The sequence below is a fragment of the Phycodurus eques genome, chromosome 5 (genome assembly GCF_024500275.1).
Source record: "Phycodurus eques isolate BA_2022a chromosome 5, UOR_Pequ_1.1, whole genome shotgun sequence".
NCBI lineage: Eukaryota > Metazoa > Chordata > Actinopteri > Syngnathiformes > Syngnathidae > Phycodurus > Phycodurus eques.
Window position 1 is genome coordinate 9,085,980 of NC_084529.1, and position 13,031 is coordinate 9,099,010.

General features: G+C 44.3%; 1 protein-coding gene across 4 annotated transcripts in view; it reads right to left on the reverse strand.

Moving 5' to 3' along the window:
- ckap5 (cytoskeleton associated protein 5) overlaps positions 1 to 10,190 on the reverse strand; it is a 111,041-nt gene extending 100,851 nt beyond the window's left edge. For all 4 annotated transcript variants that reach the window (XM_061677394.1, XM_061677396.1, XM_061677395.1 and 1 more), the window contains exons 1-2: positions 9,938 to 10,190; positions 4,596 to 4,692 (exon numbers count right to left, since the gene is read on the reverse strand). In XM_061677394.1, the coding sequence (XP_061533378.1) occupies positions 4,596 to 4,652 (57 nt within the window). In that variant the 5' untranslated portion in view covers positions 4,653 to 4,692; positions 9,938 to 10,190. The remainder of the gene's footprint in view (positions 1 to 4,595; positions 4,693 to 9,937) is intronic.
- Between the last annotated feature and the right edge of the window lie 2,841 nt (positions 10,191 to 13,031).

Sequence of the window (13,031 nt, forward strand, 5' to 3'; positions counted from 1 at the left end):
CCCAGGAGCATATTTTATGAGTTCAGGACTCTTTGCAGCCCAGTAAAGTTCATCCATACCAAATTTTCTCAACCATGTCTTTATGGATCTTGCTTTGTGCACTGGTACATTTTGTGCCCTCAGTACACAAATCAAGGTTTATAAAGACAGACGAGAGATTTTGATATGGATAAACCTGACTGGCCTACATAATCCATACCTCAACCTATGGAACACCTTTTGATCAATGAGACCGAACACGGAGCCGGGCCTTCTCGTCCAACATCAGTGTGTAACCTCACAAGTGCGCTTCTGTAAAAATTGTCAAATTCCCATAAACACACTCCTAAACCTTATGGAAAACCTTCCCAGAAGAGTTTAAGATGTTATAACTACAGAGGGTGAACCAATGCCATATTAAACCCTGTGGATGTTCCCTCCTTGAGCCGTCACCTTATCGTAGTGGCGGGGTTTGTGTGTCCCAATGATTCGAGAAGCCCAGTTGTCTGGGGCTTTATGCCTCTGGCAGGGTCACACATGACAAACAGGTCCTAGGTGAGGGATCAGAAAAAGCAGAGCTCCCAAGTCCTCCATGACAAGAAAAATTGGATTGAGTTTTCCCTTGCCCGGACATGGGTCACCGGAGCCCCCCTCTGGAGCCAGGCCTGGAGGTGGGGCTCGAAAGACAGCGCCTGGCGGCCGGGCCTGCAGCCACAGGACCCAACCGGGTACAGCCCGAAAGGGTAACGTGGATCCCCCGACCCATTGGCCCACCACCTGTGGAAGGGCCCATATGGGTTGGTTGCATTGTGAGGCGGGCTGTGACCGAAGGCTGGGACCTTGGCGATCCGATCCCCGGCTACAGAAGCTGGCTCTCAGGACGTGGAACGTCACCTCTCTGGGAGGGAAGGAGCCTGAGCTGGTGTGCGAGGTCAAGAAGTTCAGACTAGATATAGTCGGCCTCACCTCAACACACAGTTCGGGCTCTGGTACCAGTCCTCTCGAGAGGGGTTGGACTCTCTTCCACTCTGGAGTTGCCCACGGTGAGAGGTGCGGAGCAGGTGTAGGTATACTTATTGCCGCCCGGTTCAGCGCCTGTACATTGGGGTTCACCCTGGTGGACGAGAGGGTAGCCTCCCTCCGCCTTCAAGTGGGGGGACGGGTCCTGACTGTTGATTCTGCCTATGCACCAAACAGCAGTTCAGAGTACCCACCCTTTTTGGAGTCCTGGGAGGGGGTGCTGGAGAGCGCTCCCACTGGGGACTCCATCGTTCTGCTGGGGAACTTCAATGCTCACGAGGGCAATGACAGTGAGACCTGGAGGGGAGTGATTGGGACCAATCTGACCTAGCAGGCCAAAACATATTGTGAGGGTCTGCTGGGAAAGTCTTACAGAATCCCCCGTCAGAAGGAGTTTCAACACCCACCTCCGGCAGAACCTCACCCACTTCTCGGGGGAGGCGGGGAACATTGAGTCAGAGTGGACCGTGTTCCGTGCCTCCACTGCTGAGGCGGCTGACCGGAGCTGTGGCCGTAAGGTAGACGGTGCCTGTCGTGGCGGCAATCCCCGATCCCGTTGGTGGACACCGGCAGTGAGGGAACAACAGGGATGCCGTCAAGCTGAAGGAGAAGTCCTATCGGCCTTTTTGGCCTGTGGGACTCCTGAGGCAGCTGATTGGTACCGGCTGGCCCAGCGGAATTCACCTTTGGTGGTTGCTGAGGCAAAAACCCGGACGTGGGAGGAGTTCGGTGAGGCCATGGAGAACGATTTCCGAACGGCTTTGAGGAAATTCTGGTCCACCACCCAGCGTCTCAGGAGGGGGAAGCAGTGCACCATCAAAACTGTGCATAGTGGGGATGGGGCACTGCTGACCTCGACTCAGGATGTTGTGAGTCGATGGGGAGAATATTTCCAAGACCTCAATTCCACCGAAACGCTTTCCCATGAGGAAGCAGAGGCTGGGGTCTCTGAGGCGGGCTCTCCTATCTCCGAGGTCGAGGTCACAGAGGTGGTTATAAAGCTCCTCGGTGGCAAGGCCCCAGGAGTGGATGAGATTCGCCCGGAGTTCCTAAAAGCTCTGGATGTTATGGGGCTGTCCTGGTTGACACGCCTCTGCAACATCATGTGGACATCAGGGACAGTGCCTCTGGATTGGCAGACTGGGGTGGTGGTCCCCCTTTTTGGAGGGTGTATTCCAACTCCAGGCAGATTACACTCCACAGCCTTCCTGGTAAAGTCTATTCGGGGGTGCTAGAGAGGAGGGTCCATCGGGAAGTCGAATCTCAGATTCAGAAGGAGCAGTCTGGTTTTCATCTTGGCCGTGGAACAGCTCTACACCCTCGGCAGGGTCCTCGAGGGTGCATGGGAGTTCGCCCAACCAGTCTACATGTGTTTTGTGGACTTGGAGAAGGCGTTCGACCACGTCCCTCGGGGAATTCTGTGTTAAGCCGAAAAGCAAAGCTCTCGATTTACCGGTCTATCTACGTTCCTACCCTCACCTATGGTCACGAGCTGTGGGTTGTGACAGAAAGAACAAGATCCCGGATACAAGCGGCCGAAATGAGTTTCCTCTGCAGGGTGTCAGGGCTCTCCTTAGAGATGGGGTGAAAAGCTCGGCCATCCGGGAGGAGCACAGAGTAGAGCCGCTGCTCCTCCGCATTGAGAGGAGCCAGATGAGGTGGCTCGAGCATCTGATTAGGATGCCTCCTGGACACCTCCCTGGGGTCTCCTCCCGGTTGGGAGGAGACCCCAGGGACGACCCAAGACACGCTGGAGAGACTATGTCTCTCGGCTGGCCTGGGAACGCCTTGGGATCCCCTCGGAAGAGCTGGAGGAAGTGGCTGGGGAGAGGGAAAGTCTGGGCTTCTTTGGTGAGGCTGCTGCCCCCGCGACCAGACCTCGGCTAAGCTGAGGAAAATGGATGGATGGAATATATATTATATATTAGTGACAGATAATGCAAATTTCCATTGCATTACATTATTACACTGTGATATTGTAGACATCTTCACTCTGTATCACCACTTAATTGTCATGTGACTACTGTACATGACTGTTCAGAAAACTCAGTCCAATCCCTTTTTTTTTTCTTCTTTTATAAGTGGGACAACATAATATATAGAAGCTGAGTGAGACACAAAAGGGCATCTTGTGGCTTGTAATTTTTTTTCTTGCGATTTGTTTTGACATAAAATTACATTGTACCAATAATATTGAGATGTCTTTTCCAAAAATAAGGACTTGTAGAATAATTCTTTCAAATACTAACGTGCAGTCTGTATCAAATTCATTATAGATCGACTTAAATGGAGTTATAGTGAGCATACTGTCTAACAAGCTAGGTTATTGCATGTGATTCTACTTGCCAGAGTGTAGTTTGCAAATGCAGTTAAAGGATACACTTTGATACATACCTGCTGAGGCTGCTGCCCCAGCGACCAGACCTCGGATAAGCGGAGGAAAATGGAGATATGGATGGATGAAGAATGTAATTAAACTCATAACTAAGTCAAGGCAGGTGAGCGAACACTTTTGGCAATATAGTGTAAGCTTAAAACTTTTCATCTCTTTTGACCGGATTTTTTTGGGCAGAGCTACAAACCAGCCTCTTGATGTCAGAGATCTAGTGTGTATACTTTCTAGCATGCCCCACTATCTCAACACTATATAAACACCAAGCCCCCTTATCCCATGCTGTGGCCATTTGGCATTATTGACACTTCCTCAGTCATTAACTTGACCCTTTACTAACAGTATAGCATGCCATTGGCCATCAAACTATGCCCACAACTCAAAAAAAAAACATCTTCCCTGAAATGTAATGCGTTTGTGCCATCGGGTCTACTCTGCGGTCTGGCCCCACCCGCGTTGCTTTGCGAAGGAGCGGCAAACCGGATGGAATCTGCCGTCCAGCGGTCCCTTGCCAGCGGTTGGAGATGTAGCCGGAGGTCCGGCGCAATGTCACGGGGTGAAGAGGAGAAGGGGGGGTGCATGTACCACAGTCCCCCTGCTTCTATGACTTCCCCTCCCTCCTCAGCTAACAACCCTTTTCGCTGTCGATAAACGGCCCGCTGAATTTCAAAGGAGTGGCAGCCCCAGAATTTCTTTCTCCGGCCCATGAGTGTGTATGCAATCGCTGTGAATTCTTCTTTTGCCACTTAGGAAGATCCATAAGAGGAGGCACATCTTTGATTGACAGCTGAAAATTTTGAGAGAAGTGAGATTTTGGGAGCTTTTAGCGAGACGCCCACAGCATCTGGAAGCTAAAAGAATGTCTAAATTTTTTACCGTTTTGAAGCCTGATGTCACATACAGTGCTTTTTTTTTTTTTAATCATTCATTCATTGTGCCGCTTAACAACAAGACTTTTCTGTGCTGTGTCAAACCTTTTTGGCCTGTTTGGTTGCACTTTAAAAGTTATATTGCAACAATTTCTAAATTGTTCTCACTCTTTGCACATTTTCACCACTTCCAACATATTTGATGTACTCAGGGGGGAAAAAAAAAAACTCAATAGTCCATTTTAAGCATGATTTTCTAATTAACTGGCCTGAGGTAGAGAGAATAGTATACAATACAATATCAAGAGACCGGATTATTATTAGAGTACAAGTACCTTATGTTCGCATTTCTGATCGATGGGAAGCTTCATCCACTCACTATCGTCCCCCATCTTGCCACTTGCAGCGGCAGGCTTCCCCAAAGGTTCTCAACTGAAAAAGAAAAAAATATTTTGCACAGTTATACTCTCTACAAAAATGTGAACCAACAAAAGCTAAATTGACATTTTGATGTCAAGGGGGTGTTTCCGCCCCCAAAAATAAAAGTTTATGTTCAAGTGCATGGCCAAAATCATGATACGTTAGATAGACAAAATGCAATTTTTTTCTATGCAAACACTACTTATATTCCCAATCTAAAGAAGTTTACACAGAGTTGAATTTGATTACTACACTTTGTACAGTAGCTACACAGACCTTCTACTTGAGGCTCTGTGGTGACCAGAGCAGCACCAGATCTCTGTGTGCAAAGGGATTTGTACAAACAGAATTAACATTAACTGAGAACATTAGAAAATGTTACATTATCATTTATAACAATCAGGGATCTACACTAACTTTTGCACTCGTAGGACTGGTGCAACCAACCAGCACATGATTTGGTTGCACCATTTTTTGAGAAGGTACAGCACGACCAAGGCATATAATAGTTTCATATTAAGATTGACAGTGGCTCCAGATATGATATTTGCAAAATACTTTACTGTGAACAAGAAGTTTGTCGTGCCCTGTGATTGGCTGGCAGCCAGTTCAGGGTGTACCCCGCCTGCTGCCCGATGATGGCTGGGATAGGCTCCAGCGCTCCCGCGACCCTTCTGAGGATCAGCGGCTCAGATAATGGATGGATGGAAGAAGTTTGTCCGCAACGAGCAATAGCAAATCAGCGGACAAGACTCAGTCGTGACTCCGTGGCAAGCAAAAGTGGGGCTGCCACTCTTGATCTCAAACTAGTGGGCCGACTGCGAGCAACCTTTCCAGATGTTTAGCAGCTTAACAAGTAGGTGGTCGCTATGGACCTCAATGGAACGCAAGTATAGTTTGAGATGCATTAAAAAATGTAGTTGTTTTGAAGGTGGCTTTTGCCGCGAGTTGGCGACCTATTTCCGTAATGCCTAGTATGAACTAAATTAGGGGCGGCCGGCTTGACTGCTCCTTTACGAGTGGAGGCTGGCTTGACCGCAGTCGAAAACTGCACTTACGAAGAGACACGCTTACGAAGCACAGTTTAAACTGCAAGCTATCAGTTACGCGGAGGAACATGGAAATCGAGCAGCTGCGAGAGAATTCAAGACAAACGAATCCATGGTTCGCGAGTGGAGGAAGCAGGAAAACGAGCTTTGCCAAGTCAAGAAGACGCAGGTGAGTTTGTGTGGAAAAAGAAAATGCGGAAACACGGCGAGGTGGCCCAAGTTGGAAGACCAACTCGAGCAATGGATTAATGAACTGCAACTGCTGGACATCGGTGTAAAAAGGGCGTTCAAAGTGAAGTTGCGAGCAGCGAACACAGCTTTACTAAAGACAAGGAGGCAGCGCCGGGCAAGTTACGCCACAATTTGTGAATGGATTGTGGATGCTGGGGCTAACGTGTCTGCTTGCACTGTTGTTCGAGCTTTCGCACGGCAACGAGACTGACTCGAACCTGGCGTGTTTGATTGAGAACTTGCCCAGCTGTTCATTTCGGATACAGAACATGAGGACTTTGATGGATTTGTGAATGAGGATTGATCAAAAATATAACGTGAGTACATTGTTAAATACTTCAATAAAGTACAACCAAACTCAGTTTTACTCCCGCTACCTTTTTAAAAACATTGTTTTAGCGTGCATGCATGCTACTGTATGTTTAAAGCTGCATATGTTTTACCATGCCTGCGCCCAATAATACGGTGCACTTTATGTATGTGATAAATAAAGAAATAGACCCCGCAACTGACACTGCGCCTTTTAATGCGGTGCGCCCTATGGTTGTGAAAATGCGGTAAATTAAATTAATTAAAAAACACCATGGTTTTGTTATAAGTTTCCAGAAAAGCCCCCCCTCTGACAGTCACTTGTTTGACCCAGTTTTGTATCCGCTTTGTCCATATTTGGCCAAAACCGTCCCCTTTCCTCTGATTGGTCACCTCCATGTAGAAGACCCACTTCTGAGCGCACGCTGGCTCGGGAGCAGAAAAGGAAGGTGGAGATCGTCACTGACGTAGATAAGGTCGACAAATTCCTCTTGGCAGAAAAAAAACATCCAGAACTTAGGAATGCATGGACGACTAATTAATATTTCTGAATGAACAAAAACTTGCCTGACAAGCAGAACAAACCCCACAGGCCGGATTGGACCGCCTGATGGGCCTGTTCTGGCCCGCGGGCTGTAAATTTTACACACCTAGTGTCCACAAACACGCACTTGGGTGCAATTTTTGTTTGCTTCATAACAACATCCCATTTCAGCAGTTTTATATCGGTGATAAAAGTCTCTGTCCAAAACCGAAAATGCATTTATGGGCCATTTTCGGCCAAAACATTTAGGTGGTCAAACTTTTGGTGCATCACTGTTTGTTTGAATTCCCATATTTTAAAAAATTATGTCAAGAACACGACTATGGGACAATTATTGCAGTATATCATGTAATAGGATTTATAAAAAAATAAAAATAAAAATGAAAAAAAAAGCCAAACGTATACAAACTCTGGACAACGACCCTAGTGAGGATAAGCGGTACAGTAAATGCATGGATGGATACAGTACAGGAAGTCCTCGAGTTATGACACACCCGACCTACGACGCCTGTGCTTCGTCCGCCATTTTGTCCCAGCACCATAGTGTTTCTGCTTAGCTAGTGCTTGGCTGTGTTTGTGCGGCGGGAGTATCTTTGCCTTTTTTCGCCCTCCTTTCCCCCCGCCTCCCCCCCCCCCACACTCTCAGCAGTAATGGTAAGTACAGCATCTTATTTTTTTATTTTAATGTATTTTAGTTTCTTTATACGAAGTGTTAACCTTTCCTGCTACGGTCACCTGACCATGGTCGGGAGATGCAGGGGTTAACTCCCTTCTCTCGTTGCACAGCTGAGCTGGGTGGCAGCAACAATAAAGGCACGACGCACCGATTTTCTGCTTTAATGGCTTTATTAGCTTCTGTTAGATATATTTTAGTAGTTATTTATTTGCTTAGCTTGCATTAGTATTTTGCATTAGTAGCTTGCATTAGTATTTTGCATTAGTAGCTTGCATTAGTATTATGGACAATATTTAGATAGAAAGATGTCTCGCCTTCAAGAAGATGACTCAGCAACATTTGATGGAAGGGCGCCTTGACCAAGGACGTGATCGGATGTGGTCGGGGACGGGACAGGTGTCGTCTGGTCCTATGTTTTGTGTCTTAATGCTTAGAACATTATGTCTTGTAGAACCCTCCTATTTTCAAATAAATGTAGGAGCGACGGGGGAGATTGTTTAGAGCGTGTTGAGAGGCTGTAACCTGAACAATCTCCCATGCGCCCTCCTCATGAGTAAAATGACCAACGTCTTCATTCCTTTTGTGTTTATTCATTATAATGTTTGGTAAGATAAATCCAACACTTCTCTCCACATTCAACGTCAACGGGTCCTCCACTGATCGCTACTCTTCCCCGGTCGCCAACACTGCACTTGCCACTGTACACACTTCGCATGTTTACGTCAGACCGTTCGTGGGACCACTAGCTTGCTAGGCTACATAACGTTTTGTTGCCTGCTTGCGAGCAGTATCATATTAGAAGTACATGAACATAACTCAAGCAAGCCTTAAACAAACATCCTCTCCTGTCCTGAGCACCGGTGACCACCAACACACGTTTTTCCCCATTTTGTCCTTTTAATACAAAGTTGGCACACTCCACTCTTGTTGTCGTCGCCACGGTAACGAGTATATCCAGTCACATTTGAGTTAACGAGATAAAGCCCAGTGATCGTAAAAAAAAACGGGATGCGGTGGTATCGGAATACAAGATTGTATTGCAGTAGCCTGACAGTGCAATCGTGAAAGAGCAAATTTGTCTTGTAGTCCGATCCGGGCATTACATGTTGTCTGTTCCACACCACCGACATGTTTTTTTCCTTTTTTTTTTTTTTTTTTTTTAAATAACTTTATTGGCCGTCAGATATTTCCAATACTACTTCAAAAAGACACACGACGAGGCTCAAAATAAACTAGCGTTTGGACTCAAATATACTGTGCACGATGGCGACGCGAGTAAATTTCTTTTTCTGAGCCGATCAATGACATCATTGATCGGATTGGCAAATTATGACAAAGCTGATCAGCATAAAATGCTAAATATCTGCAGATACCGATCAGCCGGATAAAATCGGTGTAAAGTCTCATTAAAATTATCCTTTCTAAGAATATTTGGAGAACCAGTGCTGGATACATACTTGTTCATGGCTTAACTTTGCGAGATGGCAAAATCATAATCAAATTCTTTCAAAATACAGTCTTATGTTTTGTTAGCACTCTAAAGACTCATCACTGACATTAAGATTGATTACTGCATTATCTCCCAGCCCTACCCAAAAAAATAATAATTGAAAATGGGAATCTTACAACTGTAACTGCTTTTTCAGTTATATTTGCCTCAAAATGAGGATTACACAACGGGACTCAAACTCGTGTCATGTCTTCAGATGCATTCTTACTTGCATTTACTCCTTGCACTTAAAAAGCATTAGCACTTGATTGACAAATGCACATTAAGGGCAGTGTGTTAGGTTCCCATTGTATATTGATTGAGCTCCATCATGCAAAAATAATATACAAATACTGTGGAACCTCTAGAGTTTAATGTCCATCCAGCTGCACAATGCAGTAGTCGACGGGAAAAAAAATTGGAAAAAGCAAAACCAAAAAAAAAAAAAAGCTTAAGAAATCACACAAAACTAACTTTGATCAGGTGAGACCTCAGCAAATGACAATAACTTAGCACAGCAATATCAAATGATTAATTTGAAGCGTACATTTGGTGGCGACCCTAATGAGGCTAAGAGGTTTGTTAGGCGGGTGAACGTCATGCACTGTACAGCAACAGTGACAAGCTAGCGCGTTACATCTTTCGTGCAGGTTAAAGACATTTCCAGAGACCAAGAAAGCGCTCTGTGCGTTTCATTTAATTACCAATGCAAGTTAAATAGTAAACAGGCGCTGACTGATATGCCGACCGGGCGGCTGCCACGGTAAACGCTTTTTTTGTTCATAGCGGAGGGTAGCCGCCTTTAGCTGTTCTGCCAGCTAACCATCGGCGCCACCACAAACAGGCCGACAACGCAACGCACATCGGCCTCTCACTGAAACACGGTAGCCCATCACGATGTTTGTAGGGCGAATACACATTAGAATCAAGACGAGACAGCAATTCTGTTGATCAAATACCTTTTCGGGCTCTTGGAGACAATACGATGTTCGATGTCCGGTGGTGAGGCGTAGGTGAAAATGCAATCACCTCGATCAAGCCTTATAGAATGGTCATCCGTACACCAAAGACTGAAAATACAACATCCGGTATAAAATAAAACCATACACTGTACCTGTGTCTGCTGGTGAACTAAGTTCTGTTGTATGGAGTGTATCTTTGTTTATGAGATTATAGAATATGTTTGAATATAATGTGGGGTTTTTTTGTAAGAGAATTCGAATTATTTAGCGCCAATGTATTCACTACTTCCGGTTTGTCACCGTTGGGTCAATCCAACTTGTTTCAATAATCTGCAACGGCTCCACGGGCGGAGAAAGAAGAGTCTGAGACGGAAGTTGTTTTTTTGAAATTACCTACTCATATTTATTAATTTTTTAACCAAGCGAATATAATGTATCGCTTATCCTAATAATTATGTTATCCATGTTTGTGATAGTGACATGGATTTCTCCTAAATCACCAGAGTCGAACACTGATTGGTCGAATTTGAACCTAAACCCCACCCTAAAGTGTAACTTTAAATTGAAGAACTTTTAACTGTTGAAATTTCGCCATATAACGCTGGGGTTTTCCTTTTTTAAAATGTATTCCTAACATGTATATACAATAAACAAGTACAATACTTGCAAAAGTATAATAAAGTAATGTAAACATAGAAGAAATAAAAAATAAACATTAAAGATCAGCGAGAAAAAAATGTAGTAAGAAAATAGAAATAATCATAACAAACAAAGGTAATGAATTTCCCGCTTAAACATACCTGATCATTTAAATGTTCGAAAAAGAGTAGGAAGAAGTATCTGTTCCTATTCCTAACCCCCTTAACTCTATTACATTATTAATATCAACAATATGTAAACCTGGAGTATTTACTATTTAAACAGTACATTCATTTATTCATTCATCTTCCGTGCCGCTTATCCTCGCGAGGGTCGCCCATTCCAGTTATCTTCGGGCGAGAGGCGAGGTACACCCTGTATGTAAAACTATTTTTTGTTGAAAAAAAAGTCCTTTTCACCCGAGCCACAACTAGAGATGTGATACACTCCTCTAACATCATTTGTATTTTTCAGTATATACAGGTATATATACAGTATTAAGTGAATGCCCAAAACATTTCCCGCACTGGCCCAGTTGGTGAGTGTGATAGAGTATTTTAAAAGAAGCTTGCTTATTTAAATGGCCGATGAGTTACGTATGTACCGCCTCGTGTACATTTTGTCCACAAGCATGTTTTTTGTTTGTTTTTGTTTTATTGTCCACCTGTTTTAAAGGAATGCTAATTTATTTTTACAGCATATTTCATACATAAGGTGTGTGCTTTACATGATTAAAATTATTTAAAAACAAAGAGAAACGACTACAACACAATGTATGTATAAATTGTAATGTACATTATTTGAATGGTTTGTGGGCATGCGGCTGTTCTGTGTTTGACCTGCATTAAACCCGGAAATGTATGCGCGTGTGTAAATTAACAAAAGGTAGTGTAACATTGCAGTGGTAAGAGAACATATATGTACCCTGGATATTGAACTATTGCCAGTTTCTCTCCAGCTGTTTTATTTACCCTATGAGTTTCAACAGCTGTATTACATGTTGGGCCTATTCATCTGCAAGGGGTGGGGAGACGGGGACGTAGGGACTGCTTAAAGGCCTTTTCCCACCGCACTTGGCGATGTGATCGACACCCGCGACTTTCCCATTCATTGTGTATGTGCTGAGGGGGGGACAGCGCGTTTTGCCAATTCGCAGAGGAGGGTAACAATATACAGGAGAGGAAGGCTGGCGTTCCATGGAGCTGCCTCGAATAGAAAGAAGTTGTATTTCGAGAGCGATATCGCGGTGACGTCAGAATTGTCTTCCAATGGGAGAGGGGCTGGCGGATTGATTTTCGTATGCTTTTTTGGGCAGACTTGTAATTGGGAAACGAACAAGCCTAAACTCTCCGAGGTCCCGATGAGCCATTACTTTGTGGCTGACCCATTTCATTTTTTTTCGACAGCTTGTCTCCTCTTCCTCCTTCTTAAAATGAGCAACGCCAGGGCTTTCTTTTGCAAAAAAACATTGCCGAAGTTGCAGAGGTGCGTTCCACTTCTCCAGTAGGAAAACTTAATGTTACTTCCGTTGTTACGTCTACGTCAGCACTTCCAAGTTTGGAACATGCTGGACCGGGACGCTGTGGCCTTTGGCGCTGTGAAGCGTGGACCTTTCACACTGAGCAAGAGCGGTGTGAAAATGCCATGAAGCCCCCCTATTTTGACTATTTAGACCCCCTTAGATTTATACTAACTCCATGTTTGGAGAGTCAAAGTGTCAATTTCATTTTAAAAAACACCTTGGTTTGAGGGTCCAGAAAAGGTCCCTCTGACAGCTACTTCTGTTTGACCCAGTTTGTATCCGCTTTATTTATATTTGGCTAAGACCGCCCCCTTTCCTTTGATTGGTTGCCTCCGTATAGAAGACCCACTTGAGAGAGCACACGTTTGTTATGTTGACAGCGGTGGCTCGGGAGCGGAGAAGTAGGCGGAGATCTTTGCTAGTTTCGTAAATAAGCTTGAGAAATTCTAATTACTTGATTTCAGGCCTCTTGGCAGAAAAACGTCTGACATTTAGGAATGCGTGGATAATTTTAATTCATATTTCACATTTACTGAAGCACCATAGAGACAATATTACATCCCAAATGCTAGAAAAAAAAAAATTGGCAAAAAATGCTCCATTTAAGTTTTGCTTAAGCACAATCTGGAATCAACTGTCTGTTTTTTTGTGTGTTTTTTTTTTTTACTGTCAGTTAGTTTCATGTGGAGAGTCTTATTATTTACTGTACCGCCAGAATAGCCATTATAGTTAGCAATAATATTACATCATCTTACCTATAAGAATAAATGTTATAGTAATACCTGTAAATACAGTCATGCTACATTGAGCTAATTCCAAACCGCAAACCATTCTTCATCTGTTTGTTATTCTCCTACATATTAACATCATGTAGATGTTCTTTTTTAATTGATTGAGCCAATCCAACCTGACTTTGCACAATAAGCACAC